A 22551-nucleotide genomic window follows, 5' to 3' on the forward strand; every position below is an offset into this window, starting at 1 on the left:
GTAAAATTGATTTCTGTGCCACTAAGAAGGTCCTTGCATTATAAGCCCAGGTTGGCTTTAAGTTACCTTTTTGGGCTTAGCTCTGTGCTTTCCAGTCCAATAACAGCTTCTATCATTAATCAGTGTTTATAAACAAAAATGAGTGCAAAGAAGGGAGGAGCTTAATGATGATTTTTTATCTTCTCACATAAATATGATCAAAGTACAAACTGGAGTTTGACTCTTCACTCTAAGAAATTCCTCATCCTTGAACTGCAGATGGATAATTGCTTTCCAAGCTAAAGCAATAAAAAACCTTGTATTAATAGAAATGACTATAATAAAAATACACATGTAAAGGGATTTAAATTAAGGACCTACTAGTTGAAAAAATGTTTTCCAAAGGCAGCACATTGAAGCACTGCCTTGTCATTCTGTATTTAGACAATTGGCTACAGCAGAAGCATGAACTCAGAAACTTTAGATAACAGCACGTTCTTCTTGAACAGGGTTTCCTAATCACATAGCATAAATTCGGTCTTATAGCCTCAAGGCAGGTTAGATTCCTGAATTTTCAGAGGTATAGAGAAAATATATCTTTCATTGTCATCGTAAAAGAAGCTAGGAGTTCCACGTATAGCACCCTTCATAAGATGGCACAGGCCCTAGAACACTCCCCACCTTAGGGACTACTCTTATAGGATCAGACACTGAGGAAATACACCTGTCAATTTTCCAAGATGGGGAAGTACACAACGGAAAGGGTAGAAACATGTAGTTCTGTCCAGGCCAGCAGGAATGTGACCTCACTTGCCACAGCAAGACTTTCTGTCTCTCCCTGATGATTAATATTTGCCACGACTGTGGCGTTGCCCAACTGGATCCTATCTGGATGTCCTATTAGATTATAGGTACTGTTTCTGAAGGGCCAAGTGGATTGCCTGGAGTTTCAAGATATTGATTGGAAGTCAGGAATTCTTCTTCAAACCAAATCCCCTTCAACAATTGCGGTGGACAGATCGGACATCTGACACTTTTGAGGGGACCAGTGACATTACTACAGTAATCAGAGCTAAAAATATGCACTGTTACTGTACTAATGACACTAGCAGAAAAGGGGTTAACACCAGGGGCGATCAAAGGGTTAAGTGTGCTACTAGGGAGTGCTTTATAACTGTGTACTCAATAGATGAACACAGAGACCTGTGTTCATCTGTGAGAGAACAGCAGTTTGCTGTGTTTAAATAGGCAGACCGCCATTCTGTCTCCATGGGGAGCGATAGCGGGTTCCCCGGGGACCGATTGGCTCCCCTTCTGGCCAATCGACACGCACCCCCACTGTCTATTACATGAAGCGACGTACAGGTACGTCTTTTCACGAAATAGAGCCAATTCTGATGCAGTAAAACTATGGCAGCTGGTCGGCAAGTGGGTAAAAAAAGCCTGGATTCTTTCCTAGGTGTAAATATTATAACTGGGTACTAATATTTATAGGTAAAGTTGATCCCGGGAATATCCCATTGCCTTTGGGGGGATCAGGAAGGAATTTTCTCCCCTGCTGTAGCAAATTGGATCATGCTTTGCTGGGGTTTTTCACCTTCCTCTGGATCAACTGAGGGTATAGGATTGTGTATATGGGGTTGTATGGTTGCCTTTTTTGTTTTTTATTGGTTAAGCTAGATGCACTTTTGTTTTTTTTTAACCTAACTATGTAACTATGCTTGTCATTAGACCAAAGAGAGTCAGTAAAAAAATAACTCATGCCTAGTCACTGTAACTGGAAACATCTTGATTCTGAAATATATATTAAACAGAAAAGCTCAAAGGGTGCCTTCTATGCCATAAGCATTGTCTGATTTAACAAATACTGCTTAAGTGTGGCTTCCTGTGTTATTTGTAAAATTGATTTCTGTGCCACTAAGAAGGTCCTTGCATTATAAGCCCAGGTTGGCTTTAAGTTACCTTTTTGGGCTTAGCTCTGTGCTTTCCAGTCCAATAACAGCTTCTATCATTAATCAGTGTTTATAAACAAAAATGAGTGCAAAGAAGGGAGGAGCTTAATGATGATTTTTTATCTTCTCACATAAATATGATCAAAGTACAAACTGGAGTTTGACTCTTCACTCTAAGAAATTCCTCATCCTTGAACTGCAGATGGATAATTGCTTTCCAAGCTAAAGCAATAAAAAACCTTGTATTAATAGAAATGACTATAATAAAAATACACATGTAAAGGGATTTAAATTAAGGACCTACTAGTTGAAAAAATGTTTTCCAAAGGCAGCACATTGAAGCACTGCCTTGTCATTCTGTATTTAGACAATTGGCTACAGCAGAAGCATGAACTCAGAAACTTTAGATAACAGCACGTTCTTCTTGAACAGGGTTTCCTAATCACATAGCATAAATTCGGTCTTATAGCCTCAAGGCAGGTTAGATTCCTGAATTTTCAGAGGTATAGAGAAAATATATCTTTCATTGTCATCGTAAAAGAAGCTAGGAGTTCCACGTATAGCACCCTTCATAAGATGGCACAGGCCCTAGAACACTCCCCACCTTAGGGACTACTCTTATAGGATCAGACACTGAGGAAATACACCTGTCAATTTTCCAAGATGGGGAAGTACACAACGGAAAGGGTAGAAACATGTAGTTCTGTCCAGGCCAGCAGGAATGTGACCTCACTTGCCACAGCAAGACTTTCTGTCTCTCCCTGATGATTAATATTTGCCACGACTGTGGCGTTGCCCAACTGGATCCTATCTGGATGTCCTATTAGATTATAGGTACTGTTTCTGAAGGGCCAAGTGGATTGCCTGGAGTTTCAAGATATTGATTGGAAGTCAGGAATTCTTCTTCAAACCAAATCCCCTTCAACAATAAGGGTCCCAGTACTTCTCCTCAGCCTTGAAGTTTGGCATCCATTGTCAGGATCTTCAAAAAGAGGGGAAGAAGCAACTTGTCTATATGCAATCCTAGATCTTAAAGCCACCATGACAGTAATAGCCTGGTCCTTGAACGCAAGCAAATTGGCCTGACCAGAGACAGGGGCAATTTGTCTCACCTAAACATGATCTTCTGTTGCAGATCCTGGAAGTGAAACCAAGCAAAGGGAAATGATTTGGACGAAGCCATTATCTGAAATTGAAGGGTCAGCAGTTTCTCTGGAAAGAGAAACACCTGGGTCTAAGAAGTGCCTAGGACTTGCTCCAGACACTGAAGACGATGCATTTGTATCAACAATGGCTTCTGCAGGTTCAGGAAGCTGCAGAGATTTCACTGTGATTGACACTTTGTCATCCAAGGCCAGCAACAACTGTTCCCGCAAGACATGTTTCTCCAGGTACCCTATCACCAGCATGATCCAGGATTGCAGCAGAGCCAGCACCTTGGTGAACACCTGAGGTGCAAAAGAAAGGACACTAACTGGGAGTGAGGTGGCTTGACACTGAACTCGAAGTAGCACAGCACCGAAGTGCAGGAAAGGTGGGTATGTCTCTTTGATAGCCATCAAAGCCAAGAAATCTCCATGGGACAGGGAAACTATGACAGATCACTGGGAATCCATCTGAAATTTGTGAACATGAATGAATACATGCAGGGCATTACGATTCCGGATGGGAAGGATGCCACCTTTTGGCTTGGAAACCTTAAAAAGCAAAAATCCTGGAAACTCTCAGAGACAGGAATCTGGACAAAGACTTCTTGGTCCAAGAGACCTTGAAGAGCCCAGTGAAGATTTCGCAAGGTGTTGCTGGGACATTAAAAACTTGGAAGTAAGGGCAGGGGGCAAGGAACAAAACTCTAGTTTATAGCCCTGAAACATTACCCCTTGCACTAAAGCAACTGTAGATTAAAGACTGCTAAGTGTCTGCAAAGGCCAGAAAATGTTTGCCTACTTTGGAAAGAAGAGGCAGAGGTGCACCTTCATGGAAACAGTTTCTGAGAGAGCATGTGTTCCTTGGGGTGCCAGGACTTAGAAGGTCTTTGAATAAAGCAGTCTTTGGGGATCTAAAGGCGCAATTCAGGAAAGAGAAGGGCAGCTCTCCCATATGAGGATGGTCCTTACCCTTCTGAGCCTGGGAAATGGATACATTTACCCCCATGATATTTACCTGGTAAAGAGTCTTCTTAGAGACCTACTCCACCATTCAGTACTTACGTGTTCTATGCATCTGTACTAATCTGAAGCTGATGTATGAAAGCAAGAGACTGGCTTCCAGCATTGCGTCACACAAAAGGTTCATCGGAAGGGCATACTGGTCTGTTCAGTCCACCATTTATTGGTCAAAGCTTGTGTTGGCATAGACCAAGACATGGCTTCAAGTCTTTAACCTGTGGGGTCCCTAAAAGAAGGGGTCCCTAAAAGAAGGAGCATCCTCCACCGGAATGGTGGTCTATTTATTCAAGCCAAGCATCACAAAGGGAAACAGCTTTTCAATGTGTTTTTCATACTTGTAAAAAAAAAAAAAGCATTCAGTAACAGATGTCGAATGAAAATCTTAGCAGAATGGCATGCTTGAAAGAGCCAAGGCCTGAGACTGAGCTAGAAGTAGCAACAGGTTGATCCTCTAACTTTAGTGGGATATGGACCACAATAATCAGAGAGGATTTATACTTGGGAGTGATAGATGCGGCCTGTTAATTCCCTGGGCAAAGGTCTTGGACAGGCGCAGGAGCAATTCAGTCAGAAAGAGGGTCAACAATTGTGTCAATAGTATAGAACCTAGCAAGTCCAGCTAAGACATAGCAGGAGAGGGAGCAACCTGGCATTTTCAGCTTTTACAATTAGTAGTGGCGTAACAGTAAGTTAGGACATGAACCTCTCCATAATAGAAGAGAAAACTTCCATGATTAAGACATAGACAAGACAGAAAGCACTGATGGGAGAAGAGTAGGCTTGGAAGGAGGGGCCGAGGCCAAAACATGACTGTCCCTGTTATAAGCAAAAGGTGAGCTGCATGCAGAGGACCCATGAGAAGACTTTTTTGGATATTAAGTGATACTAAAACAGAGCCATAACAACAAACTCAAGGAGATGCTAGACCCTCAAGGGAGAGTCATGGAACCTGAGCAGCTGGATACTGCACTCAAGACCAGCAAGTTAAGTGAGGCTTGGTATAGCTGGGCAAAAGCAGGCTTGTGTTCGGCATGGTTCTCAGGGGCAGAAACAGAAGAAGGGAGATACATGGTATCCCAGTGAGAAAGTGTGTGGAATGTGCTATACTACCCAACCCTGCCAATGACATCAGCACCCTGTCCATCAGGATAACCTTTTCTGGTTAACCGCTGCTGATAAGAACAAATGCATGTGTAAAACGTAACATCCAAATAATGTGGATTTCCCAAAAATCTTCCTCTCAGGTCCTATAGTGCTCTTCCCATTCTGATTCACACTCTAAAATCACCATATGGTAAAATAGCATTTACCAGATACACAAAAACTTCTGTAACAGAAAGTCAACATACAGCATGAACTTTGATCCAAAAAATGCAATTTCTCTGAAGTCTCCAACTCTCCAAAGGTATTAAGTAGGGATAGACCGATATGTTTTTTTCAGGGCTGATACTGATATTTTGGTCACAGCGTATCTGTATCGGCCAATATTTTGTACATTTAAAGTTTTGAAAAATAAAGACAATTTTTGACACAAATCTGGTACTGAACATGTTCATTTTTGTTTAATGCTTAATGGCTGGCTTGCCGTCACCCTGTGGTGGATGGCTGGCTGCCTGGCACATTGTGGTGTGTGGCTGGCTGGCACCCTGTGGTGGGTGTCTGGCTGGCACCCTGTGGTAGGGGAGTGGCTGGCTGGTACAGGACCTGTGGGTGGCTGGCTGGTACAGTGCCTGTGGCTGGCTGGTACAGGGCCTGTGGGTGGCTGGCTGTCTGGCACCCTGTCTGTGGGTGGCTGGCTGGCTGTCTGGCACCCTGTCTGTGGGTGGCTGGCTGTCTGGCATCCTGTGGTGGGTGGCTGGCACAGGGCCTGTGGGTTGCTGGCTGGCTGGCTGGTGCAGTGCCTGGCTGGTACAGGGCCTGTGGGTGGCTGGCTGGCTCGCTGGTACAGTGCCTGTGGCTGGCTGGCACCGGGCTGCTGTGGGTGGGTGTAAGGCTGTGATACACTCCCACGAGACTAGTCCCGACTCCAGACAAAACTGTCCAAAGCAAGGGAGACGGCCTAAGAAGGCAGAATGACGTCACAAAAATATTGGCAATATCGGCCAGTTCCAGGGCTGATACCGATATATCGGTGAAAGGGCATATCGGCCCCCGATATATCAGCCTTGCTGATAATTTGTCTATCTCTAGTATTAAGTATGATACCAGTTTGATTCAAAAGAACATGTAAGAACAGGAACTAAATAGTGTAATACCGCTTTTTAATTTTCTCAGCAAATGAATATAATCACACTATTCGTGCATCACAACACTATTGGCACAAGCAGACTTGAAACATAAATGGTATCCCACAAGCTCACTGGCACTGTCTGTATCAAAGATGGCATCTACTGCAGTAACAAATGCCCGGCAGACATCAGGAATCCAACAGCAAACAAAAAATTACATATCACAACAAGCAACCACTACGTGTTTATTTCATTGACTTCCTTAGGTGCCCCTGAAACTAAAAAAATACAGTTTAATACAAATAGCCCAGTTTTGTTGTCTGCAATGTACTTGTCATGCTCTTCTCTTAGATTGCACTGTTCAACACAGTGACTTTTGGAGAGGAATTAGTATAATTGAATGATGAGTCTTTCAATATAGCTTACTAAAAGATGAGAATGTATACTTGAAAAAATAATTATAAACCTATGATATTTTATTCCATTAAATCTGAAAAGGAAAGGCAGTTGTGTTTAACTATATGGATGCAAGATGCAAACATCCAATGGCAAAAAATTGTGATGCGCACCCACCGACCCTGTAACCCACAGCAACCAACGGGAAATCAGCTTTATAATTCCAGTGTAAAATGATTGATTAAAGACAACTTATAACCAGTTGTTCTTGGCTGCTACATATCATTGCTTTTTGCACCACAGTTCTATATAAAAAAAAAAAAACAAGGTATGCAGCATTGTGTGGGAAAAACTTTCACTTCATTTGAGCTACAGTTAATGTGTGGAAATGAGGATTACGAAATTAGAATGCATATGCATTAGGCCTAGTGGAAGAGAATTTGGCTGTGCTTTCAGTGATCCAAAGTACATGAGGACAAACCACTATCAGATGTGACAATCATATCTTTACAATTTAAGTTCATTTTAGGACAACAAGCTCACGCTCTCCTTGCATCGCTTGTTTTTTTAATATGACACAAACTGTGTAAAGAGATCCACATATCTGCAAGATTAAGCATGCAATATAAAATGTCAAACGTGTTTTGGAACTTTAAGGACTAATTCCCATGGATGCTCAGCCTCAAACAGCGTGAAGAGTTGTTTATTTTTCTGTATTATAGTTGTATACAGGCAGCCTACAGTGCCTTGCAAAAGTATTAACCCCCCATTGGCATTTTTCGTGTTTTGTTGCCTCACAACCTGGAATTAACATGGATTGTTTGAGGATTTGCATCATTTAATTTACAGAACATGCCCACAACTTTGAAGATTTTTTTTTTTTTTTTTGTGAAGCAAACAACAAAATAACAGAAAAGGTCAATGTGCATAACTATTCACCCCCTAAAGTCAATACTTTGAAGAGCCACCTTTTGCAGCAATCACAGCTCTAAGTCGCTTTGGATAAGTCTCTATGAGCTTGCCACATTTTACCACTGGGATTTTTGCCCATTCCTCCTTGCAAAACTGCTCCAGTTCCTTTAAGTTAGATGGTTTGCGCTTGTGAACAGCAATCTTTAAGTCTGACCACAGATTTTCTATTGGATTGAGGTCTGGGCTTTGACTAGGCCATTCCAACACATTTACATGTTTCCCCTTAAACCTTCCTGCTGGAAGGTGAACTTCCATCCTAGCCTCAAATCACGCACAGAGTGGTACAGGTTTTGCTCAAGAATATCCCTGTATTTAACGCCATCCATCTTTCCCTCAACTCTGACTAGTTTCCCAGTCCTGGCTGCTGAAAAACATCCCCACAGCATGATGCTACCACCACCATGTTTCACTGTGGGGATGGTGTTCTTTGGGTGAAGTGATGTGTTGGGATTGCGTCAGACATAGCGTTTTCTTTGATAATCTCTATGGGGATAGATAGAGATCAATATAAACATTCCCAGCTGCCTTATCCCGTGATCAGTGAAGGGAGTGTCTGGACGCAACGCGCTGATGCAATCAGCTTGTACGCTGCGGAAGTAAAGGAAGCGGCTAACGTTCCCATAGAAACACATTGCATATAAAATTGAGCTATTCGGCACCGTCCAATCATATCCCCCTGAGGAAGACACGTGTCCTTGTGTCGTCACGCGTAGGGGAGGGGCCCGGACGGTGTTCTGCTTAGACCAGGAAGCAAAGGAGCAGCATGCATAGATATTACACTCCTACCCTGTTGCCATCACACACGTTTTAACCAAAGGTTGTTTCATGCTTGGTGCACTATAGCACCCTTAAAATGTGAGTACCATTACTTTTGAATAAATAAACGATTTTTAAAGAGATATAAGCACTATTGGAGTTCCCCCTTTTTTCTATGTTACACCGATTTCTTGCTATGAGGAAAGCTGTTCAATGTGTGCTGCTTTTCTGAGGGGCTGACTTACTATCCGTGACTCCAGGTGAGGTGGCCCTTAAAGGGCAGACTGCGCTGTGAGACCTATGCTTAATCGCTAGGTTGCAGGAGCAGAGGTGAGGACCCAGTCACATAGGGTGTTGTAATGAAGGCACTTTTCACTACGAAGGATACCATTGGATACACTACTTTATCACTTCAAAGTGGACTTTATTTAGTGTTTTTTCCGGGAAGTGCAATAGTCTCAGATCACGGGAAATTGTCACCAGCACTTTTAATCACGTTTATAGAATGGATGTTGTTTACAATGAGTGTTCACATTGATATATTATTTTTTCACCAATTTTACTATATTTATTTGTGGATCACATTTGCACGTTCTGGACTTTGCACAGAGCATTTTCAGAGTGGACATTTTTTACAATAAGTTATTACACTAATATTTATTCACCAGTTTTATAACATATATTGATATATTGAACACATTTGCACGCTCTGCACTTTACATGTTAATTGCCACTTAATCGGATATATCATTTATTATTTACATATTCTTATTGAACATATTTATTGATTATCACTGATCCATGTTTTTATTATTGCACATTTGTACACATACCCCATTGGGAGCACTTTTTATTGCACGGCCCTATTTATTTATCCAGTTGTTTACACCTTCCTCCATACATTTTGGGAGTCACCCACAGGCTTTTTCGCAAACTCAAAACGTGCCATTTTGTTTTTTGCTGAAAGGAATGGCTTTCTTCTGGCCACTCTGCCATAAACCCCAACTCTATTAAGCGTACGGCTTATTGTCATCCTATGTACAGACACTTCATTCTCTGCTGTGGAACTCTGCAGCTCCTACAGGGTTACCTTAGGTCTCTGTGCTGCCTCTCTGATTAATACCCTCCTAGCCCGGTCTGTGAGTTTTGGTGGGTGACCGTCTCTTGGCAGGTTTGCTGTTGTGCCATGTTCTTTCCATTTGGTTATGATAGATTTGATGGTGCTCCTTGGGACCATCAAAGATTTGGATATTTTTTTTATAACCTAACCCTAACTTGTACTTCTCAACAACATTGTCTCTTACTTGTTTGGAGAGTTCCTTGGTCTTCATGGCAGTGTTTGGTTAGTGGTTAGGTGTTGCAGCCTCTGGGGCCTTTCAAAAAAGGTGCGTATATGTAATGACAGATCATGTGACGCTTAGATTGCACACAGGTGGACATCATTTCACTAATTATGTGACTTCTGAAGGTAATTGGTTGCACCAGAGCTTTTTATGGGCTTCACCACAAAGGGGGTGAATACATACACACATGCCAATTTTCTATTTTCCATTTCTAAAAAAAATAGTTTTATGTATATATTTTTCTCATTTCACTTCACCAACTTAGACTATTGTGTTCTCATCCATCACATTAAATTCAAATAAAACATTGCACTTAAGGCTGTAAAGTAACAAAATAGGTAGAGTCAGGGGGTGAATACTTTTGCAAGGCACTGTATATAGGGGAATAGATACGCATCAGCTGTATGGACTCATCCACACAGCCGAGTCTGACAGATACGCAGGTACCTATGCGGTCTGGGTCCAACCGCCAGACCCTGTGACCTGTCAGACTTAGGGCCCATTCACACCAGAAACTGCACATAACTGCACATTTTTTACTGCGCTTTTACATGCATTTAAAGCAAATTTGAGGCATGCTTGACGCACTTTTGAAGTGCGCTCGACCACTGCATTTTTAATGCAGTTGCAGTGCATTTTCTATGCATTTTTTGGCTTGGCTTTCTTGTATTTCCTTTGAGGGCACTTCCTTATTTGTAGTGTGTGGAGAGAAGTAAGAATGTCTGCTCTTGTCAGAATAATTCTGGTGGTGGCCACTGCCATTTTGAGACAATGTACTTGTAGGAGGCGTTGTTACTAGGTTCATTCACTACTGATGGAAAGAGAGACCAGGGGTAGTAGTTTAGATATTCTCAAGAGTCTTGGACAGGATGGAACCTCCAACCCTGTCTCAGGTTGTTGTGGACAACCAGCAGGGTGTATTTCCAGGTGCAGTGAGTCCAATTGGGCTGTAGAGAATTCGGAAGTCTCTGGTGGGTGCAAGCTGGAGGGACTGGAAAATCCCGGGCCATGTGGGCCTAAACAGCAAGGTGCTGTCACCTACGTCTGAGAGAGAGCCTGAATAGCAAATGGTCTGGGAGACCAAAATAAGCACAGGTACTGCTGACAGGGAGCCAGGTGGCTATGTCGTTTTTTATTTGTGTATGCGGTCTGAAGTTGAAACCCCTGCAAGGGAAAGCTTGGATAGACTTTTGTTTTCTCCCATTAAAAACTGGACTTCCCGGCCCTTAACTATAATGCTTGTGTGACCTGGACTCACTGTCCAAAACTAGCATCTACCACAGAGCTAAACATCCCCCATACCTATATTATATATATATATATATATATATATATATATATATATATATATATATATACACACACACATACACACATATATATATATATATATATATATATACATACACAGTGCATTGCGAAAGTATTCAGCCCCCTTGAACTTTTCGACCTTTTGCCACATTTCAGGCTTCAAACATAAAGATATAACACTGGTCTTCATAGATTTGCAGTGGTCTGATACTCCTTCCATTTTAATATTATCGCTTTCACAGTGCTCCTTGGGATGTTTAAAGCTTGGGAAATCTTTTTGTATCCAAATCTGGCTTTAAACTTCTCTACAACAGTATCTCGGACCTGCCTGGTGTGTTCCTTGTTCTTCATGATGCTCTCTGCGCTTTAAACGGACCTCTGAGACTATCACAGTGTAGGTGCATTTATACCGAGACTTGATTACACACATGTGGATTCTATTTTTTTTTTTAAAACAGTGAGGTTTATTGAAACTTTTGGTACAATACAAAAATAAACCGTGCATTGAAACTGCGATCAGATTCATAACACACAGGGGTACAAAAATACAAATATACACAGTGATTAACACTTAGAAACAGAACAGACATAGTAAAAATAAGGCAGTTGTCAGTTACTTTCTGTCGGCCCAACACTCAAGCAGACAACATTGGTTTAACAGGGGCGGTCAGCATAAAGTAGTTACCCACTTCACTACTGAGCCGTATCAGGGCACTGCACCCATTTGTCCCAAATCTTGTTGAACTTCTGAGGGCACCCCCTATGTTTATATAAAAGTTTATGAAATGGGATGACACTATTAATTTCCTTAATCCACAATCCTAGAGTAGGAGGAGTAGGTCTCATCCACCGCCTGGCTATCAATTTACGTGCTATAAACAAAGTTTCCTGAAGAAATATGACAGTGGATTTGGGCATCTCTCCATCCGGATAGACCCCCAGGAGACACTCCTTAGGAGAGAGTTGTAGAGGAGACCCCATTTTGTCATGCAGAAATGTGACTACTTGTTGCCATAGAGTCTGTAATTGGGGACAGCTCCACAATAGATGAAAGAAGGAAGCATCAGGGTCTCCGCACATAGGACAAGAGGGGACCAAGTCAGGGTGATATTTGGACAGTCTAAGTGGGGTGAGATAAGCCTGGTGTATTATAAAGGTCTGGGTTAGGCGATCCGACAGTTTTGGCGACACTCTGCGGCACGTCTCCAGGGCATCCTCCCATTCCTCATCCTCCATGGCCCCCACACTGCGCTCCCAGCGGGTCTTAAGTGCAAAAGCTAAAGTGGTCGAGGAAGGTGTGTGAAGCTCAAAGTAGAACATGGAAATGAGGTGACTGGGTTCTGTACTTTTAACAATCTCAAGGGTGGTAACCGATTCTATCTCAGGAGGGCCGTCAGGGAATTGAGATCTATAGGCATGGGAGAGCTGTAAGTATCTGTAGTGCATGGGGCCCTGGAGCGCAAACTGGTCTCGCAAGGTCTCGTAAGACCGTAGATGTGGATTCTATTTATCATTATTAGTCATTTAGGTCAACATTGGATCATTCAGAGATCCTCACTGAACTTCTGGAGAGAGTTTGCTGCACTGAAAGTAAAGGGGCTGAATAATTTTGCACGCCCAATTTTTCAGTTTTTTATTTGTTAAAAAAGTTTGAAATATCCAATAAATTTCGTTCCACTTCATGCTTGTGTCCCACTTGTTGAGTCTTCACAAAAATTACAGTTTTATATCTTTGTTTGAAGCCTGAAATGTGGCAAAAGGTCAAAAAGTTCAAGGGGGCCGAATACTTTCGCAATGCACTATATATATATATATATATATATATATATATATATATATATATATATATTCTACGTAATTTCCGGTTTAACCAATTGCGTCACTTCCTGTCTCCTCGTGGAACGCACGTGAGACGGCGTTCCAGGAAGTCCTTTTTGTTACTGCCTACTGCTTACATTTACCTCTGTTTTGTGAGAATATCTGTCATCTGCTTAAATAAATTACCTTTATAAACAATAATACACTATGATCCCCTTATTTTATTTGGGCTGAGCCTGCCAAGGAAACGATTACTGGTCACTGGAATTAAACGTTGCTGAGTGGTACCCAGGACTCCACACTCATTATTAAGGCTGCATTTGGCCCGGAGGGGGTCTCCATTTCTGGTGAGTGGGGGTGCAAGAGGGGAGAGTGGCACCTTAACACAGGCGAGCACCTTCCAGCATTAAGAAAATAAGGCATTTGAGCACCTTTGTGAGCACCATTGCACAGATTTTTTGAACCTTATTATTGCATGCACCTATTTATGAATTGGACTTTTATATTGTACTAGACATTAAGCCCCTTAAATTAACGGGCGCTAGAACATATGTGGTCAAACATTTGTAAAAACAGACTTAGCAGTAAGTCCACGCGAGCGCGCACCGCCCGCGCACACCCGCCGCTTCAACAGTTTTGCCCGGCCGCCCGAAGTCTCTGCGCTCCAAGTCCCAACGGCTGTCCGTGGGGCACATGCGCAGTAGCGCAATCCCACGGACACAGGGACTGGACGCAGAGACACTTGTACTTTATATGTATAGATTATTTAGTATACTTAGAACAGAAGGAGCTATATTATATATATATATATATATATATATATATATATATATATATAAATAAATATTTTTTTTTTTTTCTTCCATTTATATATATAAAAAAAAAAAATATATATATATATATATATTTTTTTAATACTAATATTTCATATTTGGTTTTTAATATGTATCTTTAGTATTTCGTTATATTTTGTATTTCTTAATTTCTTATTTTTTAATTTTTTATTTATTATTATTTAGTATACTTAGTACTTTAGTATAATAGATTATACGGCCGCTGTCCTGTCGGATAATGCCTTCCCGCCTCCTCTCAGTCAGCTGTTCGCTATAATTATTCTTCCCGCACTGTCTCCCGTCGAAAAATGCATCTGACGGACAAAAACACATCTGTCCGTCAGATGCATTTTTCGACGGGAGGCATTATCCGACAGGACACTGGCCGCCCGAAGTCTCTGCGCTCCAAGTCCCAACGGCTGTCTGTGGGGCACATGCACAGTAGCGCAATCCCACGGACACAGGGACTGGACGCAGAGACACTTGGACTTTATATGTATAGATATATGAATAAGTGAGAGCAAGGACACAAAGGTGGGGGGGGGGGGAACAACTTGCTCACCCGGCGCTTAAAATAACTAGTAAAAGTCTAAATGACACTCATAAATAAGCTGCTGCTATTAAATACAAAAAAATTAATAAAACAAGGTGTATACACTAGGTGATAAAGGTTAATAACTACACCATAAGTGACACACTAGCAGCGCTACTGAATCATATGTCTATATATATATATATATATATATATATATATATATATATATCACCTCATATACACATATAAAACACAAAATATAAACAACTGTAATGGGTAAATGTAAAGTGCATGCACTGAGTCCCAATATCCTCTAGGAGGTGACAGTCCAAACAATATGGATCCTCAATAGTTCATCACACAAAGGACAAAAGGACCCTCCACCTCACCACGGTGCTCACCCCTTGGTTGTAAACTCACCAGATAGGCGATATAAATAAGCCCAGAATGCTGCCGTTATACATAGGAAGACATCGAACCATCCAATCACCTCAAGACTCTGGATAAGGGACCAAACTCCACTGGAAATACCTTGGTGTATCTCAAAAAGCCTAACGACCATTGGATGGGATGATCTCACATTGGGCCAATCGGTATATCGTGGTGCATGCAAAAGTAATGAGGTCTCATAGCGTAATACTGCATAAATGGAACCTTTTATTTCCCCAAACAGTTGAACCCCTCAAGCATTGCACTTACAAGAATTAAAGCATGTAAAAGCGTAGAAATTAAGGTCAACCTGTGTCCTGCAGCCGGTCCCCGTTCTGATAGCTCGGTACCTAGCTGGCCGAACTTCTGTGTCTGGCGTCTGACGTAGGCGTCCTTCGTGACCACGTGACCACGCTCTGACGCGTTTCGTCAGCAAATGACTTCAACAGATTGAAATTGAGATGTGACATGGATGAGCACTGACGTGGCATGGATGAGGAACAGATGAAAACTGATGTGACAAGGATGAGGAACAGATGACCACTGACGTGGCATGGATGTGGAACAGATGAGCACTGATGTGGCACCAATTACCACTGACGTGGCATGGATGTGGCACAGATGACCACTGATGTGGCATGGGTGAGCACTGACGTGGCATGGATGTGGCATTAATAAGCACTGACATGGCATTAATGTGGCACTGAGAGCACTGACGTGGCATGGATGACCACTGATGTGGCATGGATGAGCACTGATGTGGCACCAATGACCACTTACGTGGCACAGATGAGCACTGATGTAGCACAGATGAGCACTGACGTGGCACAGATGTGGCATGGATGAGAACTGACGTGGCACTGATGTGGCACCAATGACCACTGACGTGGCACAGATGTGGCATGGATGAGCACTGACGTGGCACGGATGTGGCACAGATGAGCACTGACGTGGCATGGATGAGTACTGATGTGGCACTGATGTGGCACCAATGACCACTGACGTGGCACAGATGTGGCATGGATGAGCACTGACGTGGCACGGATGAGCACTGATGTGGCATGAATGAGCACTGATGTGGCATGGATGTGGTATTGATGAGCACCGACCTGGCATGAATGTGGCACAGATGACCACTGACGTGGCATGGATGTGGCATTGATGAGCACTGATGTGGCATGAATGAGCACTGATGTGGCATGAATGTGGTATTGATGAGCACTGACCTGGCATGGATGTGGCACAGATGACCACTGACCTGGCATGGATGAGCACTGATGTGGCATGGAGGATGTGGCACGGATGAACACTGATGTGGCATGGAGGATGTGGCACGGATGAGACATGGATGAGCATAATTGGGATATAGAGGAGGCAGAGGATGAGTGCAGCTGCAGTTTCTCTCCTTGCGTGCTGTACCAATCGCTGTGTACAGTGTGCGAGGAGATAAGTGAACTGGACATGCTCCGGTTTGTTGACACGTGATCGCTCCGTCATTGGATCGCTGCTGTCACTGGCCCTTTACCACGATCTGTGATGCACCGAGTCCCTGGAACTCGGTGAGCACAGACACTTGTGGGAAGCGCGATTCATAGTACGCCCTCCCAGAATAAGCTGACCGCGCTGTAGCCGTCATTTGGCTATGGCCTGGTCGACAAGTGGTTAAGGTAAGTCTTTCAAAATGTGCTAGTATGTAGTATTGCCTTGCAAGGGGATACTTTTCCCCCCAAAGAGTTTACTACTGCTTTAACCACTTTACCACCAGAGGATTTTCCTGCTTGCACTTTTTGCAACTTGGCACTGTGCGACTTTAACTGACAATTGCGCGGTCATGCAATGCCGTACTCAAACAAAATTTACGTCCTTTTTTTCCCACAGAGCTTTCTTTTGGTGGTATTTGATCACCTCTGCGCTTTTCATTTTTTGCGATATTAATAAAAAAAGAGCGACAATTTTGAGAAAATAACAATATTTTTCTACTTTGAAAGTTAAAAAATATCCAAAATATTCAATTTTTGTCATATATTTAGGCCAAAATGTATTTAGCTACATGTCTTTGACAAAAAAATTCTCAATGAGTGTATTTTTAACCGCTTTAAGACCGGAAGATTTTACTCCATTCCTGACCAGGCCATATTTTGCGATTCGGCACTGCATTAATTTAACGGACAATTGCGCGGTCGTGCAACGCTGTACCTAATCTAAATGTATGTCCTTTTTTTCCCCACAAATAGAGCTTTCTTTTGGTGGTATTTGATCACCTGTGCAATTTTTACTTTTTGCGCTATAAACAAAAATAGCGACAATTTTGAAAAAATAACAATATTTTTCACATTTTTTTATATGAAATTCCCCCCAAAAAAATGTAAAAATCAAAATTTAACATTTTAGGCCAATTTGTTTTCTGCTACATATGTTTGGTAAAAAAAAAATCACAATAAGCAATTTTGATTGGTTTGCGATTTTTTTTTGCGGGATTGCGACGGACAGATCGGACCCTTGACTGACATTTGTGACACTTTTGGGGGGACCAGTGACATTACTACAGTAATCAGTGCTATAAATATACACTGTTACTGTAATAATGACACTGGCAGGGAAGAAGTTAACTTGGTGATCAAGGGGTTAAATGTATGCCTGGTGCTTACTGACGTGTGTGGGGGGAGGGGATTGTGTGACACAGGCACAGATCGCAGGTTCAGCTATGCTGAATCCTGTAATCTGTCCCTGCCTGTCACATAGGAGATCCGCCCGCTTTGTTTACACAAGCGGGCGGATTTCCTCACTCGATTCCTGACGATCGGGGAAGAGCAGCGGTGATCACCGCCTCTCCTCCCGCTGTCTGAATATAGCGGGAGCGAGCATCCGGGGGCACGCGCGGGCCGCCCAGAAGGGGAGGAGTCCAGCGATGTAGGTCTACGTCGCTGGACTGAATCGAGTCACTTTGCCGCAGTACCCTCCATGTGAGCGGTCGGCAAGTGGTTAAAGTCCCATATGAGACATTTCTCTTTTTGCATTTACAGTGCCTTAAAAAAGTATTCATACCCCTTGACATTTTCCACATTTTGTCATGTTACAACTAAACATGTAAATGTATTTTATTAGGATTCTAGAGATAGACAAACACAAGGTGGCACATATTAGTGAAGTGGAAGGAAAATGATAAATGGTTTTCAAAAATGTTTACAAATAAGAATCTGAAAAGTGTGGCTTGCATTTGCATTCAGCCCCCTTTACTGTGATACCCCTAACTAAAATCTAGTGGAATCAATTGCCTTCAGAAGTCACCTAATTAGTAAATAGAGTCCCCCTGTGTGTATTTTTATTTTAGTATAAATACAGCTGTTCCGTGAAGCCCTTAGGCTGCATTCACACTTGAGCGTAGCATTTTCGCGCGGTTTTTACCGTGATTTTCAGGCGTTTTTGGAGGCAGGCATTGACATCTATCAAAAACGCTGGTAATCAGCCCAAAAAGAAGCTCATGTACTTTTTTCAGCTACAGGAGTTTTGCAAAACGCTCAGATGTGAACAGGGGCCATTTAAATAAACGGGGTTTTACTTGTTGGGCGTTTTGGAACGTTTTTTTTGAGCGTTTTTGGAGCTGAAAAACACTCAAAAACGCCCAGGTGTGAATGGAGCCTTAGAGGTTTGTTAGAGAACCTTTATGAATAAACAGCATCATGAAGGCCAAGGAACTCACCAGACAGGTCAGGGATAAAAGTTGTGGAAAAGTTTAAATCAGGGTTAGGTAATAAAAAAATATCCCCAGATTTGAACATCTCATGGAGCATTAGTCAGTCCATCATCCGAAAATGGAAAGAGTATGGCACAAAAGACATGGCCGCCCACCTAAACTGACAGGCCAGGGAAGGAGAGTATAAATCAGAAAAGCAGCCAAGAGGCCCATGGTAACTCTGGAGGAGCTGCACTGACCCACAGCTCAGGTGGGAGAATCTGTCCACAGGAAAACTATTAGTCATGCACTCCACAAATCTTGCCTTTTTGGAAGTGTGACAAGAAGAAAGTCATTGTGGAAAGAAACCCATAAGAAGTCCTCATTTGCAGTTTGGGAGAAGCCATGTGGGGGACACAGCAACTATGTGGAAGAAGGTTCTCTGGTCAGATGAGACCAAAAATGAACTTTTTGGCCTAAAAGCAAAATGCTATGTGTGATGGAAAACTAACACTACCCTGAACACACCATTCCCACCGTGAAACATGGTGGTGGCAGCATCATGTTGTGGGGATGCTTTTCTTCAGCCGGGACGATGAAACTGGTCAAAGTTGATGGGAAGATGGTTGGAGTCAAATACAGGGCAATCTTATAAGAAAACCTGTTAAGAGTCTGCAAAAGACTTGAGACTGTGGTGGAGGTTCACCTTCCAACAGGACAACGGCTCTAAATATACAGCCAGAGCTACAATGGAATGGTTTAGATCAAAGCATATTTATAGGTAAGAATCGCCCAGTCAAAGTCCAGACCTAAATCCAATTGAGAATCTGTGGCAAGACTTGTAAATTGCTGTTCACAGACTATCAATCCAATCTGACAGAGTTTAAACTATTTTGCAAAGAAGAATGGGCAAAGATTTCACTCTAGATGTGCAAAGCTGGTAGAGACATCCCCAAAAAGACTTTCAGCTGTAATTGCAGTGAAAGGTGGTTCTACAAAGTATGGACTCGGGGGCTGAATACAAATGCATGCCACACTTTTCAGATATTTGTAAAAAAAATTGTTGAAAATCATTTATCGTTTTCCTTCCACTTCACAATTATGTGCCACTGTGTGTTGGTCTATCACATAAAACGAATTAATGTTTTTGGTTGTAACATGACAAAATGTGGAAACTTTCAAGAGGTATGAATACTTTTTGAAGGTACTGTAAATTGTTCTATAATATTATTTCCTGGTATATAGATTCCCTCCTCTTCTCTGCATGATCTTCTTCAGAAAACTGCTTAAAACATAATGGGTAACTATCCTGGCAATCTTTGAAAGAAAAGGTTTATATATCTACTTCTGAAACCTTTCCTGTACAAGAGAAGACTTAATTCATCTGTTTGAAAAAGAATGGACCAAGATCAGAAAATGGTAAGGGCTCTTTCAGTGTGGTATGTACAAAATATTTTAGCACTGTTTTTAACAACTGCACTGCTGGTACACAATGGCTTCTAATAACTACTGTACCTTTGTAAAGGCAATGCCAATAAAAATGTAATTTTTAACACCTGTTTTCCACTGTATAATATGGCTGACTGTGCAATACCCCAGGCACAGAAATCACACTCCTTTGTATGCTCTACAGCCATTTGTGGCCATGCAATTATTTTACAGTAACCTTTAAAGCAAGGGTCTTCAGCTGTTCAGGAACTACAATTCCCATCATGCTTAGTCATGTCTGTGAATGTTAGAATTTTACAATGCCTGATGGGATATGTAGTTCAGCACAGCTGGAGGGTCGTAGTTTGAGGATCCCTGCTTTAAAGGGATCACCTTTACAGAAAAGAAAGAAAAGGTGAACACCATACACCGTTCCCACCCCCTTGGTCACCACTGTACTTATCTCCTTGGGTGATGAGCTGTCCGTGCCCACGCAGGTGATGTAGTGTACCGGGGATTTGAAATCCCTGCTCTTGTCTCCCTTCTTTCTGCATTGTTTCTGGGACAGATCAGAGCTAATTCTAATTGGTCAGCGCCAGCACACAGAATTATTCTGATCCATCCTGGAAGCTCTGCAGAAAGAAGAGGGAGAAGCCAGCCTTTTCTAATTTATGGACCACTACACCAGCTGCATGGCCACTGACAGCCCATCATTCACAGCAGGGATGGGGGAGGGGAAGTAGGGTGATCACCTTTTCATTTTTCCTAAAAAGATGAACTTATTTATTTCAGTATTCTCTTGGTGATTACAACATTCAGGTCACTCCATTTGGTGCATGACCTACTTTGTTTGACTGGGGTTGGGGGTTAGTAGGTGTATGCCTTGAAGGTGTCATGTGTGGCTCTGCATGTTGCACTTTGATGTGTTTACTATTATTCTACACCAGGGTTTCCAACATTTCTAAACAAAGGGCCAGTTTAGTGCCGGTTCACATTTGTGCGATGCGGGAACGCTGTGAATATGCAGCGTGATCCCGCATCGCATCCGCACCACTGGCAGTTCACACTGCCATATGCGATACGCAGGGGGTGTCAATTAAAAGTTAACGGCACCCCCAGTTGCGATTGCATATCGCAGTGCGATCTGCAAGTTCGCACAGAATCGGATCGCACCAGTGTGAACCACTATGCGCTTCCGATTCTGCTGTGGAAAAAAAAAAGCCTCATGTGCGAGTTTAGTGCGGATGCAGTGCGAATTCAGCCATACAAAGTGTATGGCTGAAATTTGCACCGCACATGAGATCGCATGTAATTTAGGAGCAGTGCACTCCGAATTACATGCGATCTCCGCGATCGCACTAATGTGAACAGGGGCTAACTGTGCTTCTGACTTTAGGGGGCCAGACTGAGACCAATGTGGAAAGAAAGTGCCCTGGCATCAGTGAAAGTTAACAGTGCACCATCTTTGGTACTAGAGGAAAAACGAGTGCCCCATCATTGGTGTCGGTGGGAGGAAGTGCTCCAAGGGCCAGATAAGGGTATGCAAAGGGCCGCACTGGGCGAACACTGATCTACACGACTGGAAGAATCTTACTGATCATACAGACAAGGTTTTTCTGGAACAAGGTCCTGCATAAATGATACGTAAAATGTTTGCCTTTAGAAATGTTTTTCTGGAAAATTGTAGTTCTATATCCTTCTTCTTCTTCAATACCAGAATGCACACATTGAGGCTCGGGTCACACTATTGCGATGCGGGAAGGCTGCGAATTCGCAGCCTTTTCCCGCATCGCACACGCACCCCCGGCAGTTCACACTGCCATATGCGATACGCTGGGGGTGTCAATGTAATCTTAACGACACCCCCAGTTTGATCGCATATCGCAGTGCGATCGTGCAGTTCGCACAGGATGGGATCGCACAAGTGTGAACCGCTGTGCGATCCGATCCTGATGCGGCTGCAAAAATGCCTCCTGTGCGTGTTTGCACCGGGTGCGATGCGAATTTAGCCATACAAACTGTATGGCTAAACTCGCACCGCACAGCTGATCGCATGTAATGTCGGAGCAGTGCGCTCCGACATTACATGCGAACCCGGCACTCGCATTAGTGTGAACCGGGTCTTACACTCATAAGAGCAGAAAACATGCAGATTCTTTGATTATTTTTTATAAATGCAGCGTGAGTTTATACTCCTGTGAAAAAACAATATACCTGTACGCCGATCTGTAAACAAGAACACTTTTAATTCTTATTTCACACAGGCATTATAAAACTGTAAGATGGACCTGGTTGGAAAGTATATGGAGCCCAATGGACAGGGGGATGTAAATGGACTTGTGTCTGTTTACACCCACCTACCTCGGGGTCTGACCAGGTCCTGTAAAAAAAAAACGAAGCCATTCTTTTCCATTTTGGTGGACCCGATCAAAGGTAGCTTGATGTAAACCATGGGTGTCCAACCTTTTGGCTTCTCTGGGCCACATTGAGTGTAGAGAAATTTTCTCGGGCCGCATATAAAATATATACTATAGTTAAGGTATATAAGTAATAAAACTCCACCGCGCCTCCTTCCCATGCTGCCGCCCCCCCCCCAGCACTAATTTAACACAACTAGTGGATGATCCCCTCCGAGGCTGCCTCTGTGGCCGTGCCCCTGACTCGACTTCCTTCCTCCCCAGCAAAAAAAAAAAATTGTCAGGGGGCAGTGGGCCGCATTGCCTGCGGTTC

The 22551-nt window shown here is 42.8% G+C and overlaps 1 protein-coding gene across 1 annotated transcript in view; it reads left to right on the forward strand.

The window, feature by feature from the left end:
• Positions 1–19755: 19755 nt before the first annotated feature.
• Positions 19756–22551, forward strand: part of LOC309544913 (uncharacterized protein) — a 99793-nt gene continuing 96997 nt past the window's right edge. The window contains exon 1 of the mRNA XM_082243920.1: positions 19756–19812. Coding sequence (XP_082100046.1) covers positions 19792–19812 — 21 coding nt within the window. The 5' untranslated portion in view covers positions 19756–19791. The remainder of the gene's footprint in view (positions 19813–22551) is intronic.

The sequence above is a fragment of the Pelophylax lessonae genome (genome assembly GCF_965119305.1).
Source record: "Pelophylax lessonae genome assembly, chromosome: 1".
Lineage (NCBI taxonomy): Eukaryota > Metazoa > Chordata > Amphibia > Anura > Ranidae > Pelophylax > Pelophylax lessonae.